The 19,664-nt window shown below is 36.9% G+C and overlaps 1 protein-coding gene across 2 annotated transcripts in view; it reads left to right on the forward strand.

The window, feature by feature from the left end:
- The window catches only part of Samtor (S-adenosylmethionine sensor upstream of mTORC1), a 53,367-nt gene that overhangs the window by 7,969 nt on the left and 25,734 nt on the right, over positions 1-19,664 (forward strand). For both annotated transcript variants that reach the window (XM_029478578.2, XM_021164969.3), the window contains exon 2: positions 7,248-7,389. In XM_029478578.2, coding sequence (XP_029334438.1) covers positions 7,248-7,389 — 142 coding nt within the window. The remainder of the gene's footprint in view (positions 1-7,247; positions 7,390-19,664) is intronic.

Genomic DNA, 19,664 nt, shown 5'->3' on the forward strand with positions numbered 1-19,664 from the left:
ATTACACCAACCAAGTGATCTTTGTATTCATATATATGTACATATATTATTTTTCATAAAAGAGAAACAAGTAACAAGGTCCTGACTTTCTTACACTGTCTCCCTTATAGGAAGTAGTCAAAGACTTTTATAGTTTGGATGAAGTTTGGTTTTTTTCTTTTTTAAAAAGATTTATTTATTTATTTTAGGTCCATCAGTACACTGTAGTTGTCTTTAGACACACCAGAAGAGGGCATCAGATCCCATTACAGATGGTTGTGAACCACCATGTGTTTGCTGGGAATTGAACCAAGACCTTGGAAGAGCAGCCAGCACTCTTAAGTTTCTTAGCTATCTCTCCAGCCCCCTGAATGAAGTTTCCTTTCTTTTTTTTTTTTTTTTTTTTTTTTTTTTTTTTTTTTTTTTTTTGGTTTTTGGTTTTTGGAGACAGGGTTTCTCTGTGTAACCCTGGCTGTCCTGGAACTCACTTTGTAGACCAGGCTGGCCTCGGATTCAGAATTCCACCTACCTCTGCCTCCCAAGTGCTGGGATTAAAGGTGTGCACCACCACCGCCCAGCTCTGAATGAAGTTTTTTAATCATAAATGTTTCTTACAAAAAGCTGCTTCATAAAGATACAGTAGAGTAAAATTGTACCTGTAGATATGTGTGTGTGTGTGTGTATACCACAGATCATTTATATGTGGAGTCTGAGGCAGGGGGCTTAAAGAAATACAAAGTAGTGTATGCTCTTCAGGTTTCAGGAAGAAGGAGGAAAAGATGAAGACACAGACATTGGTCAAATGGTAAAAACTCAGTAATAAAAGAATAAGCTTTTGAGAGCTAATATACAGTATGGTAACTATTTAGAATGTATACATTAGTAAAGAAGTAAATTTTTTTTATGGTCATACACAACCAAATTACTATTACGTGATGGATGTCAGATGGACTGAGGAATCATTATATAAGGTATATTTTCATCAAAATAGCAAAGTATATACCTAAAACTTATATAATCAATTTACCATGACCTCTTCTTTAATTATTTTATATATGATAAATAAATAAATAAACATATAATAAATAAATATATTATATATTTCTGTGATTGTTTATTTCATGTAGTGTAATGACCTAGTGGCAGAATTTCCTTTTTTAAGTTGAATAATGCTTCATTATATATGTATGTCCCATAATTCTTTAGTTTGTTACACACTGATAAACACTTAGGGTTTTTTTTTTCTGTATCTTGTGATTAATATAACAGTGATAATGAGATTACAAAATCTCTTTTCCATATGGGTTTTGTTTCTCATATATACAGAGAGGGAGAGAGGAAGGGGGTGGAAGCTTTGGGATGTTTTGAAGAAACTTTATGGCTGAACTGTACTCTCTATGTACATAGTACATAGGCTCCCTTTTCTCCACAGGTAGTAGTTGCTTCCTTTTTATGTTAGCCATTACATTGTAGTTTTAATTAGTATTTACTTAATTACTAATGATGATGACCATCTGTGCATATCCTGATAATCCTTTTATATGTCTAGTTAGGAAAAAAAATGTAGCTTCAGTTCATTCACCTACTTTTAAAAAGATTGATATAATTTTGGTATTGAGTTTTATGAGTCTATATATTTTCTATTAATTGCTTACCATTTGTGATTTATAAATATAGTTATAAATTTGTCATAGTTTTACTCATTAAATTTCAGATTTTTGCTTTATATTTATACTCTTTAAGAATGAAAATGAAGATAGTTATTGAGAAGATTATAATTTCTAATTAGTTGATCTCAGAAAGCAATAATGCAGATTCACTTTCCTCACCCATAAGAACTTATAATTTATTGGTTTTACTCAGATTATTTCCTTAAGTGTAAAGATTTTCTTAAAAATACTTGTGAACAGCTACTAAAGAACTCAATAGATGGGACTCCTCTTCCACCTGCAGTAAGCAGAGAGAGAGACAGAAACATAATCATCGTGAGAATGTTAACATGCACATAAATGGCTTGGATTCAGCACTCTAACCCTTGGATTCAGAGTTTGTTTAGAACTGTGTCAGTTTTGAAACACTCAGACTAGTTGAGTCCCTGTTGACAAGGGCCTATGGACTGAATTCTAGTTGAGCAGCTGGTTGATTGTATTTTATAACTAATGTTTACTGGTTTTTAATATAGAAAACACTTAAATATTTTGCCTCTCTCAACTGGGCACCACAGTTAATTTCTGGAACTTATGTAAGTTATAAATCAAACATATTGTTTCCTTTTCCCTTTATGCTTTTAGGGTGGGGACCACAACTGTTTTTAATAGGTAACATTTGTAGTAAATGACAAGCACTTGCATGAGGCAGATGCATTGTATTGGGGGATTGTTGTGAGATAATCAAATGAAAGGCAGATAAACCCTCTCAAAAATATGATTTCATATATGTTTCAAAGAAAATAAATGTACTATGTCAGATAGTGGGAGAACAGTTAATTTGTGAAAGAAAGATAGTATCCACTACATAGTGCACTGTAGCTTAGAACATCAGAGAATTAGTTCATGAGAGAACTGTTAGGGCAAAAGTGCATAATTCTGTAACTCATTTAACTGTAGTTGATTTTTTACAAAGACAGTTGTAAGGTTATAATATTAAATATTAAACAGTTGCAAATTAATATTAAAATAATTAAAAATACAGCAATGTTTTAAAATTAGATACACTCTTCTTTTTTGGTTGCCATTATTTTTTAAAATAGGCCATAAGGCTTTTCTGTTCTTTAGTTGAAACAAATGTTTTGCATGTAAAGATGAGTTGACTTGAAAACTGTTATCTTGCTATAGGACACGGATTGAGAATAATTGGCTCATGGATTTCTGTATTGAACTTGATTTGGAATGTTGTCATTACTCATGTTTAAAACTGTAAGTTAGTGTTTATGTTTTGTTGTTTTTTAATGGGTATTTAGAAATATAAATATAAAGAAAATATAAAAGTAGAAGACATGGTATTGTGAACTTTGTTCTAGAATTTTGGAAGATAAATCATATGATTAAGTTGATTTTAAAACTGTAGTTAAACAAGTTATTATTGATATTTCTTCGAGTTTATTCTTTTTTGTTTAATCATGAACTGTATGTGTATATATGTGTGTGCAATGATGCTTTCTAAAAGTAATGTTTTATTTACTTGTATTAGGAAAGGTAGTTATATATTTGTTGGATATGTCATGCTTTGACTCTCTCCAAAGCACAAGGTTTTCTAGGATGCCTGTAGGAAGTGAATTTAAAAAGGGAGGTATTAGGGATGTGGCTTGATGGTACAGGACTTGTCTAATTATGCACAAAGTTTTAGGCTTACTCTCATGTCTACATAAAATTGAGCATGGTGTCATACTCTCATAATCCTAGCACTTGATACTAGAGGCAGGAAGATCAGACATTCAATTCATGCAAATTCCAAGAGTTTCAGATCTGCAAGAGACCATTTCAGTCCTGATGAGAAAAGCTTGTTTCTGCAGTACATGGTAATCAATAAAGAGACCTACAACTGATCAGTGTGCGAAGGAGAGACTCTGGAGTCCAGAAAGAACCTAAGAGCCAGAGGTAGTGGATTTCTGCAGTGAAACAGCTTCCACAGACACAACACAATGCTGTCACAGACACGTACCCACTGTAGCTTGGATTGTATGCACGAGACCTGCACAATACAAGCCAGCTCCAGTTCCAGCATGGATGGAGCTATTGACATCAGTGGCTGCAGAGGGAGGGAGAATCCAGTTTCTTATGCCAGAGAGGCTGTCCGTGTTCCTGTAGATGGGCCTACACCAATGAACACGCAGCCTAAGTAGACATGAAGTTGAGAGAGGAAAGTAGAGGAATAGTAGTAGAGGAGGTGGGAGTGAGTGGGATATAAAGCGAATAAAAGTTAAATAAATAAATAATAGAATAAAAATGTATTAGGTTCAGGTCTGATTTGTTACAGCCTCACTAGCATTTTATTTGTTTCTTTTGTACTTTCTTCTGTTTTCCTTCCTGTTTAACTTTACTATTTCATGTAGCATTTAACATTTCCCCCACGCAGGGGCTGGAGATGGCTCAGTAATTAAGAGAAGTTGCTGCTCTTCAGAGAATCCACACTTGGCTCTTGGCTCTTATATAAGGTGGCTCACAACTGCCTAAAAATTCCAGTTCATTTGATCTAACACCTCCTTCTTTTGGCCTTTACAGCCACCTGCATACACACACACACACACACACACACACACACTATAAGAAAACATTTTTTCAAAGAAATCATTTTCAGCAAATATGCTGTAAGAATAAAAAAATAAAATTTTATTGTTTATTCTCATTTATATAGTTAAGTTCACTATGCTTACACATATTAGCTTTCAGTCTCAGCACACATTAAGACTGTAAACCTGACTGCTAATGAAAATATTACAATATTGTTTGTAATTGATGTCAATCAAATACATACAAATTGAATCCTTTACAATGTTAGATAAGCAGATAATGTTAGATAAACCTCAAAACGACATGAAAAGGACTATTGAAAGACAGTTTTGTTTAATGTGAAGTATCCAGAGGCCTTCTAAAATGCTATAGGGAACTAGGTTCTCTGTAATTACAATCGCCTTTGCATCTTGTAGCTAACAGTTAATTATAGAGTAAATGAAGTTTCAGAGTCTAAGATGACGTGGTAAGGACACGAAGTTTTAATAGAGGGCAGTAGTGTCTCACATGGCTACCCTTCGTTCTCAGGTGTAATGGATAAACTTAGGTGAGTCACCATCCATGACAAGAGTTCTGCTTTGAGTGTGTACTATTTTTCTGTTACCTTTCTCTAGCACTGTATTAGAATCCAACATTTTCACATTCCCCAAGTAATGGGAAACAGGATAGTTAGTGCTCAAGCTTCCGGCCCTTTAGATGCCCTTTAGAACTAGTAGCATTGTGGATGGGGTATCCTCACCAGCAATGTTCCTACAACACCCCTGTACTGTGGTTAGCTTTTTCTCCTTCTTTGTTGTTTTAATCCTCTCCTCTCCTCTCCTCTCCTCTCCTCTCCTCTCCTCTCCTCTCCTCTCCTCTCCTCTCCTCTCCTCTCCTCTCCTCTCCTCTCCTCTGCTCTCCTCTCCTCTCCTCTCCTCCCCTCCCCTCCCCTCCCCTCCCCTCCCCTCCCCTCCCCTCCCCTCCCGTCTCGTCTCCCTCCCCCTCTTCCCATTCCCTTACTGCTATGGTTAGGACTCTCTTCTAAATAAAGTACAAGTATCCAAGTCTTTAAGTTTTATCTACCATGTAAATCAAGTCTTACAGGAATGAAATCCATTTTCAGCACAAAGAAGTTCTTTGAAATACATTTGATAATGGATTGTTATTCAAATGACTCACATTTATAAACATAATGTATGTGTTATATAGGGTAGTGAAACAACTTCAAAGAGCCTTTATAGGTTTAAGGTCTAGAACTCAAATAATAAGTACTTTCAAAACTATGCTATACCGTATTGAATCATTTAGTATCATGTCTGATAGGTAAATTCAAGAAGAGTAATGTTATGAGTGCCCAGCGTGTGTAGAAGGAGTGCTAACCAGAGTGCTGCTTGAAGATCTCTTGGTTTATAGTTTTAAACCACTGTATCTGACATATGTCTCTAAGAAAGAAATTGTTCAGAATTCAGAAAGATTTTGTATGCTTTTTAGGGACACAAATAATGCTAACTTGATGTGTAACAAATTAAGAGCCCAGTCGCTTCATAAATATTAATGACTATTGAAAATATTAATCTATTTAGGGTATAACACTCTGGTACTCTTAGTTTTCATTTACTTTGAAATTAAAATCAGTCCTAAGTCTGTAATTTATTGATACTATAGTCATTTTAGCTGAACAATGTGTGTATGAATATGCTTGTACCCTTACTTGGTTTTATGGAGATAGTCAAAATGGGAGAGATATTAAATAGGTTCTCAATTCAGTATCTACTAGTCTGTGGAGCTAAAATATTCAGTAAATAAAATTATTTGACTATTTTTCAAATTTAAATAAATGTGTTGATTGTTAAATTTAAGGTATTTTCATTTATTTTCTGTTACAGAAAAAAGAAAGACTTAATCTTGCTTTGAAAAAGTTTTAAATATAACTAACTGCACAGATGGCCATTTCTTAAACATGTATATTTTATTACTACATAAATACCTAGATTTATATATTGTGTGATAGAACTCAATTACCTTGTTTAAAGATGATGAACCAAGATACTCAGATAATTTTAATTCTTTACCCTGTTATGCAAATGAACTTCATTTGGCCAAATAATTCTTCAGTCATTATCAGTCTTCACAGTGACCTTTGAAATTTCGTCTTAAATGTGATGATGAGTGATTTAAAATCTAAAAAGTAATAGCTGGATAGTAACCTATGTATGTGTGTCTGTATATGTGCATGTGAGGAACACAGGACAGTTTTAGGTGTCATTCCTCAGCTACCATCCACCTTATATTTTTATTGTCTTTGGAGTTGAGGTGTATCCCTGCACTGTAACTGGCCAACTGGACTAGGCTGGCTAGCCAGCCATAGTCAGTAAGCCAGAGAGGCCCCACCTGTCTCTCTCTCTCCCCATCTCTTGGATTATAAACTTACATTAGCACACCAGGGTTGTTTCTGTGGCAATGGAACCTCAAGTCCTTGTGCTTGCAAAGAAAACATTTTACCAAATGAAACATGTCCCTTCTGGCCACTTGCTTATAGTTGTTATTCAGAATATTAGCAAAAGCCCAAAACTTTGGAGAAGCTTGTAGCATGCATTGATCTAAGCAGAGGACATAGAATATATAAAGATGCAATATATCTAGACTAAGTACAAAACAGGTGTTTGTGGTAGTCTTTCTTCTTCAAGGCTATATAACCCAAAGATACTGTGAAAATGAATGCTTGATTTCCAGACATAGTTGTATCCTACCAACATGGATTTGCTTTATGAATGGATAGCTCATACGTATCTCTCTCTCCCTCTTCCCCTCCTCCCTCTCCCTCCCTCTCTCTCTCTCTTTCTCCCCGCCCCCTGTGTTTGTGTGTTCAATTTTACAAATCTGTTTAAAGCAATCAATTTTGATTGCAGATAATCAGTTATAAAGCAGTATTTAAAACTTCATTAATTAAGTTTATTGATGATTTTTGTATACTTCATTTGTAAACCATCTTTATTTTCTTAAAATTAGCTCATACATTTTTAAATAAAGTTAATTTAGTTCATATTTTTTTGTATACAGTGGGAGACTTTGATAAGATCTGGCGAGAACACTGTGAAGATGCGGAAACACTTTGCGAATATGCTGTTGCAATGAAAAATTTGGCAGATAATCACTGGGCAAAAACTTGTGAGGGTGAAGGTCGCATTGAATGGTGTTGTAGGTGAGTATTTTACAAGCTGGCACTTTTGTAGGTCACTTTTAAGAGCCTCTTTTTCTTTGTGTCTCATTTGGTCTAGGTTTATTTCAGTTGTCTTTCTTAGTGAAAATACTTCTTTCCCCACATGCCTAATTTTGTCTAAACTTTTTATAAAATATGTTCTATCCATTTGATCCACAGTTTATCAAACCTATTATTTCCTTGTCTTGCCTCTAGTGTGTACAGTCTTTTTAATATTTTGATTATGAATGTGGTTAATTTTCCATTTGTGACATTGTCAGTGCTCAATAAACACTGAATTTTGGAGCATTTAACATTAAGGACGTTTAGTCTCTCTTCCTCGCTGCCTCCTTCTCATATGTGTTTCTAATTCTCTTCACAAAAAAAGATGTTGATATAAAAGACACCCAGCCGTCCATCTTGTGTTACTTTCAAATTCTACCTTTCATTAAAAGAAAACAGGATTCTGATTTAGGATAGGTAAAGATCTTTTCCCAGTCTGTTGGTGGCCTTTTTGTCTTATTGACGGTGTCTTTTGCCTTACAGAAGCTTTGCAATTTTATGAGGTCCCATTTGTCAATTCTCAATCTTACAGCACAAACCATTGCTGTTCTATTCAGGAATTTTTCCCCTGTGCCCATCTCTTCGAGGCTTTTCCCCACTTTCTCCTCTATAAGTTTCAGTGTCTCTGGTTTTACGTGGAGTTCCTCGATCCACTTAGATTTGACCTTAGTACAAGGAGATAGGAATGGATCGATTCGCATTCTTCTACATGTTAACCGCCAGTTGTGCCAGCACCATTTGTTGAAAATGCTGTCTTTTTTCCACTGGATGGTTTTAGCTCCCTTGTCAAAGATCAAGTGACCATAGGTGTCTCTAGCTGCATATGAATCAGAAGATAGCCTAGTCGGCCATCAGTGGAAAGAGAGGCCCATTGGTAGTGCAAACTTTATATGCCTCAGTACAGGGGAACGCCAGGGCCAAGAAGTAGAAGTGGGTGAGTAAGGGAGTGGGGGGGGGGGGTATGGGGGACTTTTGGGATAGCATTGGAAATGTAAATGAGGAAAATACCTAATAAAAAAAATTAAAAAAAAAAAAAAACAGGACTCTGAAAAGTTAGATTGTAGGCCTTAGGCAAGGAAAGTAAAGACTTGCTTTGTACTGGATAGAAGTAAATTGCTCAAAAAGAAAAGGCAAGCTTTGATTGATTCTCATTGGCTAGATGGAATTATAATAGTCTCCCCCCCCCCCCCCCCCAGGAAACAAAGCAGCAACAACCACAGCCGAATGACTAAAGGATGGAATCAGTGCACACACGAGAGTACAGTAGTACTGCACATTTCAAACCCACCGGTCACAATGACAATTGTCACCACACACACACTATTTATTGTAAAAATTGCTCCAACGGAAAGAATTTTAAATAAACACACCACAGCAGTTTTGGGGAATATATACTTAGGGTCTATTTGTAAAGGAAAACACTGATTTACAAAATGATGACAGGAAATAAGTATTAAAGGATACTTAACTAACTTTGCATCTGCAAATGTGATATTTAATAAACAGAAATAAATTTAGTTCAAATACTATTAAAGACTTCATTGATTGTCAAGCCAAAATGTCATTCCATACATTATTACTAACTACAAAGAAAAGTATAAATACATATCTTAAGAATCTATAAGCACCACCTCAACCAATTGGTGGCATTTATTATAAACATTCAGAGCCTGCTCATAGATGCAGATGCAATTTCATCTAATAAGATTTTGTTTATGTAAAAAAAATTTGACGTGTAAAAATCCTCTAGACCCAACTTTCACTTTATAAGAAATAAATAATATTGAAAACATGATTAAAAGGCACCAAAAGGTAGGTGGGTATGGTGGTACATTCCTTTAATACCAGCACATGGGAGCCAGAGGCAAGCAGATCTCTGAGTTCTAGGCCAGCCTCATATACAAAGTGAGTTCCAGGAAAGCCAGGGCTATACAGAGACACCCTGTCTTCAAAAACAAAAACAAAAATCCCCAAGGACCAAGAGGAAACCATCACAGAAATGTGATTCCTGAATACACCAAATAGCAAAGTTGTGTTAAGATAAAAGAGTTTTAGCTAGAGAAAGTACCCAAGGAGCTAAAGGGATCTGCAACCCTATTGTTGGAACAACATAATGTACTAACCAGAACCCTGGAGCTCTTGTCTCTAGCTGCATATGTATCGAAAGATGGCCTAGTCGGCCATCAATGGAAAGAGAGGCCCATTGGACTTGCAAACTTTATATGCCCCAATATAGGGGAATGCCAGGGCCAAAAGAATGGGAATGGGTGGGTAGGGAAGTGGGGGGCGCTATGGGGGACTTTTGGGATAGTATTGGAAATGTAATTGAGGAAAATATGTAATAAAAAAAAAAAAAAAAGAAGAAAAAAAAAAAAAAGATAAAAGAGTTTTCAACTTATGATAAAACAGGGGGCAAGAGTGCCTGGCAAACACAGAAGTGGATGCTCACAGTCCACTATTGGATGGATCACAGGGCCCCCAATGGAGGAGCTAGAGAAAGTACCCAAGGAGATAAAGGGGTCTGCAACCCTATAGGAGGAACAACAATATGAACTAACCAGGACCCCCTGAGCTCATGTCTCTAGCTGTATATGTAGCAGAAGATGGCCTAGTCGGCCATCATTGGTAGGAGAGGCCCTTGGTCTCGCAAAGATTATATGCCCTAGTACAGGGGAATACCAGGGCCAGGAAGCGGGAGTGGGTGGGTTGGAGAGCAGGGGTGGGGGTGGGGAGGGTATAAGGAACTTTTGGGGTAGCATTTGAATTATAAATGAAGAAAGTGTCTAATAAAACATTGAAAAAAAACAGGGGGCAAGAAATGCCATTATAATCTAAAAACCAAGTATTTTATTTTCAACATCTGCAGGAGAAACGATGCACAGTGGCTTAAAGGAATGAAGAAACTAGAAATAATAAGCCTTTCCTAAATAGGAGAGCATTTGTTGTAGTGTTTCTGAGTAGGGATAGTCAGTCAGGCTTACGGAGTAGTGGGATCCTGAGGTCACCACATGGGCAGATTGGACTCTAACCAAATCACAGGTATAATTCCTCATATTTTATTCCTGATTTGTGCACAGCCGCAGCATGAGGGGCTGGGCATGGAATGAAAACGCAGAGAAGAATCTCTGTGCTCTTTCCTTTAACAGCTGCTCTCTGCATACATAGATCATTCCCTCTCAGAGAATCCGAACCAAATGGAAACTGATGCTCTCTAAAGAGGTAACGTAGCTCCATTCCAGACCAGTTATTTCTCATGGATCCAAGGGCTCCTTCTTTCATCGTAGGTTCCTGCATTAGAGAGGGAAAATGTATGTCCTTTCTGGGGAAAATATTTATGGCAGTGTCTTATAAGCACAGTGGCAATGTTTAACAAACTACCACATATAGAATGAAGCAGAGTAAATGACCTAGAATCAAAATGAGCAGACCTGCAGATAAATTATATGCTAAAACAAGCAGAGAAAGCCTTAGCATAACCATTACAAACATATATGAGTAAAAATAGAGAAAATTGTCATCTTAGAGCATTTCTCAATAATTGATAAAGCAAGATACCCCCTCCAAAAAAAGAAAGAAAGAAAGAAAGGAAGGAAGAAAGAAAGAAAGAGGAAAATCAGTGAGATATTTAGAGTATTTCAACAATGCAATTAGCCATTTTTAAACAACAATCAAAAATAAACTATATAAGATTTTCTACAAAACTGACATTTTATCAAAAATGCAGTTGTATAAAAATCAATATGAGAATGTAAAGAGATAGAACTACCCAGGTCTAACTCCATTAGAACAAACTTAGCATCTCGTCAGAGTTACTTTTCTACTGCTGTGACAAAGCACCACAACCTAAGCCGAGGAGAAAAGGAAGCATGGAATTGGGGATCATGGTCCCAGAGTGTTCGTCATGACCATCGTGATCAGGAGCATGGCAGTGGCAGGCAGGCATGGCACAGAGCAGTAGTCAGAGCTTACATGCTGAGACAACAGCCATGAGGCAGAGAGACAGAGAGACAGACAGACAGAGAGACAGATAGACAGACAGACAGAGAGAGAGACAGAGAGAGCCTTGAGCATGAGCATGCTAACTGGGAATGACTTTCCTAATCCTTTCCAACTGGTTTCACCAACTGTGGAGCAGTTGTGGAGTATTCAAATGTATGAGCCTCTAGGGGCCATTCTAATGACCCCCATGACAAAAATGTAAGATTCATTCTGGAGGCAGTAAGAAAAATATTTGAATTTATGAACTAGATGTTTTTAGTAAATTAGAAGATGACTGATAATTGTCCTAACGATAATAGTGTTGTGGCTATACAGAAGAATTTTCTCCCTCAGAGCAATGAATCCAGGAAGAAAATGACATGCTATTTGTAAACTGCTTTCAAATTGTTCAGGAAAGAATATGTTTTTATATCTTTGGACATATATATATAAAATGATTTATTGAAATATTTTTCTGTGTTTATTTATTTCATATAATATTTGAAATGTAACTAAATTATTCCAATTAAATTACTAATAAAATATTAGAGGAATAAATAAATCAGTCTTCTTTCTTTTTTTTTTAAATATTTATTTATTTATTTATTATATGCAAGTACACTGTAGCTGTCTTCAGACACTCCAGAAGAGAGCATCAGATTTTGTTACAGATGGTTGTGAGCCACCATGTGGTTGCTGGGATTTGAACTCAGGACCTTTGGAAGAGCAGTCGGCGCTCTTAACGCTGAGCCATCGCACCAGCCCCCAAATCAGTCTTATTTCACACAACAAATTTGTATAAAATTTTAAGTATGTTTAAATGAAAGCGATTTTGTCCAGTAGTGTTTGAACTCCTTACTAACTTTGAAAGTAACACTGATTTCTTTTATTTATCAAGAGGAAAAGAAATTAAATTAAAATTACATAAAACTGATATTTTAATATTTTTTGAAGACTTTATATTTAAATAGAGACAAGTCTTACATACATACTTTCTTCTGGGTCAAGAGCTTTCTGTATAACCCAGGCATGTCTCACAACTCTCTTGTTCTACCCTCTTACATGTAGTTTTAAAAGGTATGTGTTATGGTAGGGTCAATCCTTCGTTTTTGTTTGTTTGTTAAATCCACAACTCTGTACTTGGCAGTTACTCCTAGAAGCTGTAGTTAAATCCATCTCTCTCTCTCTCTCTTTCTTTCTTTCTTTCTTTCTTTCTTTCTTTCTTTCTTTCTTTCTTTCTTTTAGCAACTTGACTTAAAAATTATCTTTCTGATCACATGAAAATATAGTGCCTCTTGGAAAAAAATAAGTTGAAAAAAAAAAAAAAAGAAAGGATAGTGAATGCAAGACAGATTTATTATACAAGTGGAAGTTACAGATACAAGCATGCCTCACACCAAATTCCACTTAAGAAGAGCATATGGATCCACCGTTCTCATATCTCACCCACCTCATGTGTGTGTGTTAAAATTATTAACAGGGAAGTAAATTATACATAATTTAAAATAAAACTATATATATATATATAGACAGCATAGCCTCTTATATACACATTTTGTTCTGGATTACACACACACACACACACACACACACACCCCACAATACTACTAATTAAAGAAGGTCATGAAATTGAGAGGGCATGAGAGGTGTTAGTGGGAGAGTGCAGGGTAGATATAGTGTAAAGAGAGTACCCAGGCATAGTCTTAAAAAATTAATAGGTGAAATCTCAAAGTGTTAATTAGCATTTCCCTGGTGCAGGAACCTGTCATATGGATGTTGAACCCTCTTTAAATGATCTCAGCCATATGTGTTTGAGGATTTTTGAGAACACTCCTTTTTTAAAACTCATTTTTAAACTGGATTATTTGATGTCTTATCTAGGCCTAATCAGACCTAGATATTTTGATATCCTAGTCACAATGGCTAAGATAAAAAAAGAAAACAAGGAAACAACAAAAATAGCAATGCAAATGAAGTGGATGACTTAGAGACTGTAGAGATAGGGAGTATTTACTCATTGTTGGTGGGAGTTCTTACTGGTAACAGCCTCTATGGAAATCAATGTGCAGATTTCTTAAGAAGCTGAAAGTGGCTCTACCATGAGACCACTGAGCATACTGTAAAGGACTCTGTCCAATCCAGAGACACTTGCTCATCCATGTTGATTGCTCTTCTGTTCTCAGTAGTCAGGGAATAGAAACAGCCCTGGTACCTATAAACTAAAAATCGGATAATGAAAGTGTGATATGCATACATAATAGAACATTCATTATTCAGTTGTTAAGAAACAAGGAAATTTACAAGGGAATGCATGGTCCTGGAGACCATTGGAAGACAAGGCAAGTAACTCTTCCAGAATGGTTAATCCGGAAGGACAGACATGGTAGGGTTGGACTCAGATGTGGATTAGAGCTTTTAAATTTTACATATTTATGATTCATTTGGAATACCCACAGAGGCTAGGTAATTGGTAAGGACCATTGGGACGGAAGGGAATTTTTCAAGGAATAGGTAATAGAAATTAGCATTATTATTACATGTGGGAGGGAATAAGAAGACAGGGAATATTCAGAGATATAACTAATGCTGAAAGCCATTTGGAAACCTACTACATAGAAACATTTTTAAAATATATATACAATATAAAAAAGAGTTCCACAGTTTGGTTTTTGTTCTTCTTGAGTTTCATGTGTTTTGCAAATTGTATCTTGTATCTTGGGTATCCTAAGTTTTGGGCTAATATCCACTTATCAGTGAGTACATATCATGTGAGTTCTTTTGTGATTGTGTTACCTCATTCAGGATGATGCCCGCCAGGTCCATCCATTTGCCTAGGAATTTCATATTCATTCTTTTTAATAGCTGAGTAGTACTCCATTGTGTAAATGTACCACATTTTCTGTATCCATTCCTCTGTTGAGGGGCATCTGGGTTCTTTCCAGCTTCTGGCTATTATAAATAAGGCTGCTATGAACATAGTGGAGCATGTGTCCTTCTTACCAGTTGGAGCATCTTCTGGATATATGCCCATAGAATTGGGAACAAAACACCCATAGAAGGAGTTACAAAGTTTGGAGCTGAGACGAAAGGATGGACCATCTAGAGACTGCCATACCCGGGGATCCATCCCATAATCAGCCTTCAAACGCTGACACCATTGCATACACCAGCAAGATTTTGCTGAAAGGACCCTGATATAGCTGTCTCTTGTGAGGCTATGCCGGTGCCTGGCAAACACAGAAGTGGATGCTCACAGTCAGCTATTGGATGGAACACAGGGCTCCCAATGGAGGAGCTAGAGAAAGTACCCAAGGAGCTAAAGGGGTCTGCCAGTGTTTTAGGCTTACATAATCTTGTTCTGTGTCATCTATCCTGTCCACCCTTTTATAAACCTTCCCAGAGTTTTCTTGATTATTTTTTTCACTATATATTTTAGAATCAACTGGTTTACTTATTTTCTTAATTTCTTAGGATGAAATTATAAATTGTAAAAACTGATGCCTTTACAATATTGCATCATCTTTCCCATGAAATAAAGTAGTTTATTTGATTTGTTCTAGTCTTTAGTCAATAGTTCAAGGATTTCTATATAGTGGTTTTACTTTTAGGTGTTTTATTGTTTTTGTTATATAAACTTTCCTTATATATTCTAATAGGCTAGTGTATGTATTTGTATAAACTGTTTATGGCTACATCTCATTTTTGTGTTGTATATATATCCCCACTTAACATAATTTTATTACTATTCTTGTTAGGTCGTGATTGTTTATCTTCGGCTGTCCAGACAGATATTCACAAGATTATCTAAGTATGCCAAGTTTTAGTTCTTCCTTTCCAGTTCATTTGATCTGGTCTACTTCTTTTCATTCCCTGAGCCATCTTGTCAGCTCTGCTGTCTATTTCTTGAGTATGAATGCAGAGCCTGAACAGCCGTGTCAGGCTTCTGTTGCCTTGACTTCACAACTTCGATGAACTGTGACACACAATAAGCCCTTTCTTCCTCAAATTGCTTTTGTCAAGAGAATGTTATCACAGCCACAGAAAGAGTGCCGCTCACGTCTCCTAGGCTGGGCTAGCTGAGCTTCAGTGGTTCTTAGTTCCTACCATGTATGATTTCATTAACCTCCTCTGTCTTGCTTTCCTCACCCACAGCTTTTAGTTGTGGAGAGGGGACGTCAGAAGATAACTCCTGAAGGATGTTTTTCTCCTTGCACCCAAGGATCCAGAGACTAAGCTTGGGCCACAGCACTTTTAACAGCGGAGTCATCTTGCTGACCCATTACACAGCTTTGGCCTTTAATTCTACCTCTATTTAGAAGTTGAAAGGCATCCGTAATTAATTGCATATTTATTAAGTATATATTTTGTATGGAGGCACATAGATAATGTTTTGGCTGTTCTAATCTAGAGTTTCAAACTCTTCCACATTCTAGCTACAACACAGTTCCAGTTGTCTAAGAACTAAATAGATTTATCAAAGCTACAGGCCTACTTCTGTACCAATTCCTATCTTAGTTTTTCTTCTGGTTGCTCTGATAAAATACTCTGACTAAAGCAACTTAAAGGGGGAAGGGTTTCCTATGGCTCATGATTCGAGGTACAGTCTATCATAGTGTGGAAGTCAGCGCAGCAGGCACTGGTAGCAGCTGGTTGTAGCTTATCCACAGTCAAAACCAAAATAAAACAAACAACAACAACCAAAAAAACCAATAATGAATGTTTCTCTAGTGTACCGCTCAGTTTCTCTACTTATATAGTTTAGAATCTTCTGCCTGGGAGAATAGTCCTGTCCATTGGCAAGATGCATCTTCCTTCTTCAGTGCTCACTATTAAAATAATACCCCAAAGGGCCATCTTTCAAATGGTTCTAAAATCTGTCAGGTTGATGATTAACATTATCCATTACCCTCCTTAAATCAGGAACAATATCAGTTATAAACAAAATATTTCTTTAATTTTTATTTATCATGTATTTTTTAAATATCAAGCAATCTATAGAGAAAAATATTTTTTTCATTTCATGGTAGGAAAAATAATAATAAAAGCAATAATAGGTTTTAGAATCTAAAAGGAAAAATTGTTCATATCTCAGCTACTTTAAGTGTTTGATTTGTTTTTAACAAATTATAAGCACAAAATTTTTGCTAGTCACTTTTCATATATTTACACACATACATCCTTCTTAGCTTCACTAGTTAATAGATATTTGAGTTGGTCCTCTGGTACCTTTACTGTCCCATTACATACCTAGGCATGGTGTCCTCCTATATTCATTACCTTACTATTTTAGGAAAGCCTTAAGTATCAAGAAACTCATTGACTAGCTGTGTGCTAGTCATCAGTTTGGATAAAGGATAGCAATATGAAACAAACTTAATTATGTGGATTTAAAATGATTCACCTTTACATCCCTGAACTTTGATGCTAACTAAGTTGAAACAAGTAGAAAGGGTTGTCTTAACAGGAATAATCCAGAAAATCATTTATCATAGTAGTCTTGCAGTCATTAGCACTGCTGTTAGAAACTCTTTGAATTACCACATAATAGTTCAGGCTTCTGTTTTGAACTGTTCAAATCTTTGTATATTTAAATTTCTACTTTTCTAGTGTGCCATATTTTGATGCAGTTTGTCTGTTTTCAACTGAGGCTCCTGGTCCATATTCCTTCTCAAAAGCAACCAATTAAAAATTTAAAACTCTCCTAGAAACCCTCTGCCTTCCAGTTGCCCATGACTACATTTCTTGATGCTACCATTTTGTAGTGTGCAGGAAGACCCTCCTCACTCTGGAAGGGTGATGTTCTTTGCTCTGGATGGAAGAATGTTTCATGAGACCAGAAAGAATCCAGGTCTTGCTCTGTTTTAGCACAGAGTTAGCTTTAGATCATGCCCTGTCTATCTAACCACATTTTTATAGAGTTCAATCATGGGTATGTGAGGAAATCTTATAAAAACTCAAAGGACTGGGTACAGAGAGTTTCTACAGGGTTTGTTGTGGATTTCCTGAAGAAGACAGGAAGCTTTTTGATACCTCCCACACACATCTTCCTGTTTGTCTCTTTCTTAACTTGTATCCCTTGTAATACCTTTTATATATCTCCCCCATCTCCTCCCATACCTGATCCTGCCCCCGCTTTTTTCCCCTTCCTCTCTTCCTCCCAAGTCCCTCCCACCCCCACCCGCTACCTCCCATGATTATTTTGTTTCCCTTTCTAAGCAGGACTGAGGCATACACACTTTGGTCTTCCTTCTTCTTGACCTTCATATGGTCTGTAAGTTGTATCATTGGTATTCCAAGCTTTTTCCTAATATCCACTTACCAGTGAGTACACACCATGTGTGTACTTTTGTGGCTGTATTACCTCACTCAGAATGATATTTTCAAGTTCCATCCACTTGCTTGCAAATTTCATGAAGTCATTGCTTTTAATGGCTGAGCAGTACTTCATTCTGTAAAAGTACTACATTTTCTGTACCCGTTCTTCTGTTGAGGGACATCTGGGTTGTTTCTAGCTTCTGGGTATTATAAATAAAGCTGCTATAAACATAGTGGAGAACATGTCCTTGTTATATGTTGGCGCATCTTTTAAGCATATGCCCAGGAGTGGTATAGCTGGATCCTCAGGTAGTACTATGGCCAATTTTCTGAGGAACCACCAGACTGATTTCCAGAGTGGTTGTACCAGCTTGCAATCCCACCAACAATGGAGGAGTGTTCCTCCTTCTCCATATCCTTGGCAGCATCTGCTGTCATCTGAGTTTTTTTTTTTTTTTTTTTTTTTTGTGGTTCAAATCAAGTTTTATTTTCTATTTTCTCTTCACATGGTAAGGACTGCTGAGCTGGAATCTCAGCTTATACTTCTCCAGTGGATTCTCCCTGGTGCTGGCTCTGCAAACAACCAAAATCCTGGTCCAAATACTCTGGGAAAAGGATAACATTTGGCCCTTCTCTCCGGAGGCTTAGAGACACCAAGGGCAAGTGGGCAGCAAAGTATTGGAACTCAAGGACACGAGTGAAATGTAAAGCAGGGAAATGAAATAAATACAATATTCCATCTCTCTAGATTTACAGGAATAAGTATCTGATCAGCATGATCGATTATTTTGAGAAGTTCTCGATCACTATATAAATTATAAATTGGTTTTAAGCAGTTCCCCTGAAGTTTATGTTTTTCTTTTTTTTTCCTGTCTCTTTATTTCTTTTTTTTTAAATTTTTATTAGGTAATTTATTTCCTCATTTACATTTCAAATGCTATCCCAAAAGTCCCCCATACCCTCCCCGCCCCCCCCCCCCCACTCCCCTACCCACCCACTCTTACTTTTTGGTCCTGGCATTCCCCTGTACTGGGGCATATAAAGTTTGCAAGTCCAATGGGCCTCTCTTCCAGTGATGGCCGACTAGGCCATCTTTTGATACATATGCAGCTAGAGTCAAGAGCTCCGGGGTACTGGTTAGTTCATATTGTTGTTCCACCTATAGGGTTGCAGTTCCCTTTAGTTCCTTGGGTGCTTTCTCTAGCTCCTCCATTGGGGGCCCTGTGATCCATTCAATAGCTGTCTGTGAGCATCCACTTCTGTGTTTGCTAGGCCCCAGCATAGTCTCACAAGAGACAGCTATATCTGGGTCCTTTCAGAAAAATCTTGCTAGTGTATGCAATGTAGTCAGCGTTTGGAAGCTGATTATGCGATGGATCCCTGGATATGGCAATCACTAGATGGTCTATCCTTTCGTCACAGCTCCAAATTTTGTCTCTGTAACTCCTTCCATGGGTGTTTTGTTCCCAATTCTAAGAAGGGGCACAGTGTCCACACTTTGGTCTTCGTTCTTCTTGAGTTCCATGCGTTTAGCAAATTGTTTCTTATATCTTGGGTATCCTAAGTTTCTGGGCTAATATCCACTTATCAGTGAGTACATATTGTGTGAGTTCCTTTGTGATTGTGTTACCTCACTCAAGATGATGCCCTCCAGGTCCATCCATTTGGCTAGGAATTTCATAAATTCATTCTTTTTAATAGCTGAGTAGTACTCCATTGTGTAAATGTACCACATTTTCTGTATCCATTCCTCTGTTGAGGGACATCTGGGTTCTTTCCAGCTTCTGGCTATTATAAATAAGGCTGCTATGAACATAGTGGAGCATGTGTCCTTCTTACCGGTTGGGACATCTTCTGGGTATATGCCCAGGAGAGGTATTGCGGGATCCTCTGGTACTTCTATGTCCAATTTTCTGAGGAAC

The sequence above is a fragment of the Mus caroli genome, unplaced genomic scaffold (genome assembly GCF_978045245.1).
Source record: "Mus caroli unplaced genomic scaffold, Mus_caroli_1 scaffold_7, whole genome shotgun sequence".
Lineage (NCBI taxonomy): Eukaryota > Metazoa > Chordata > Mammalia > Rodentia > Muridae > Mus > Mus caroli.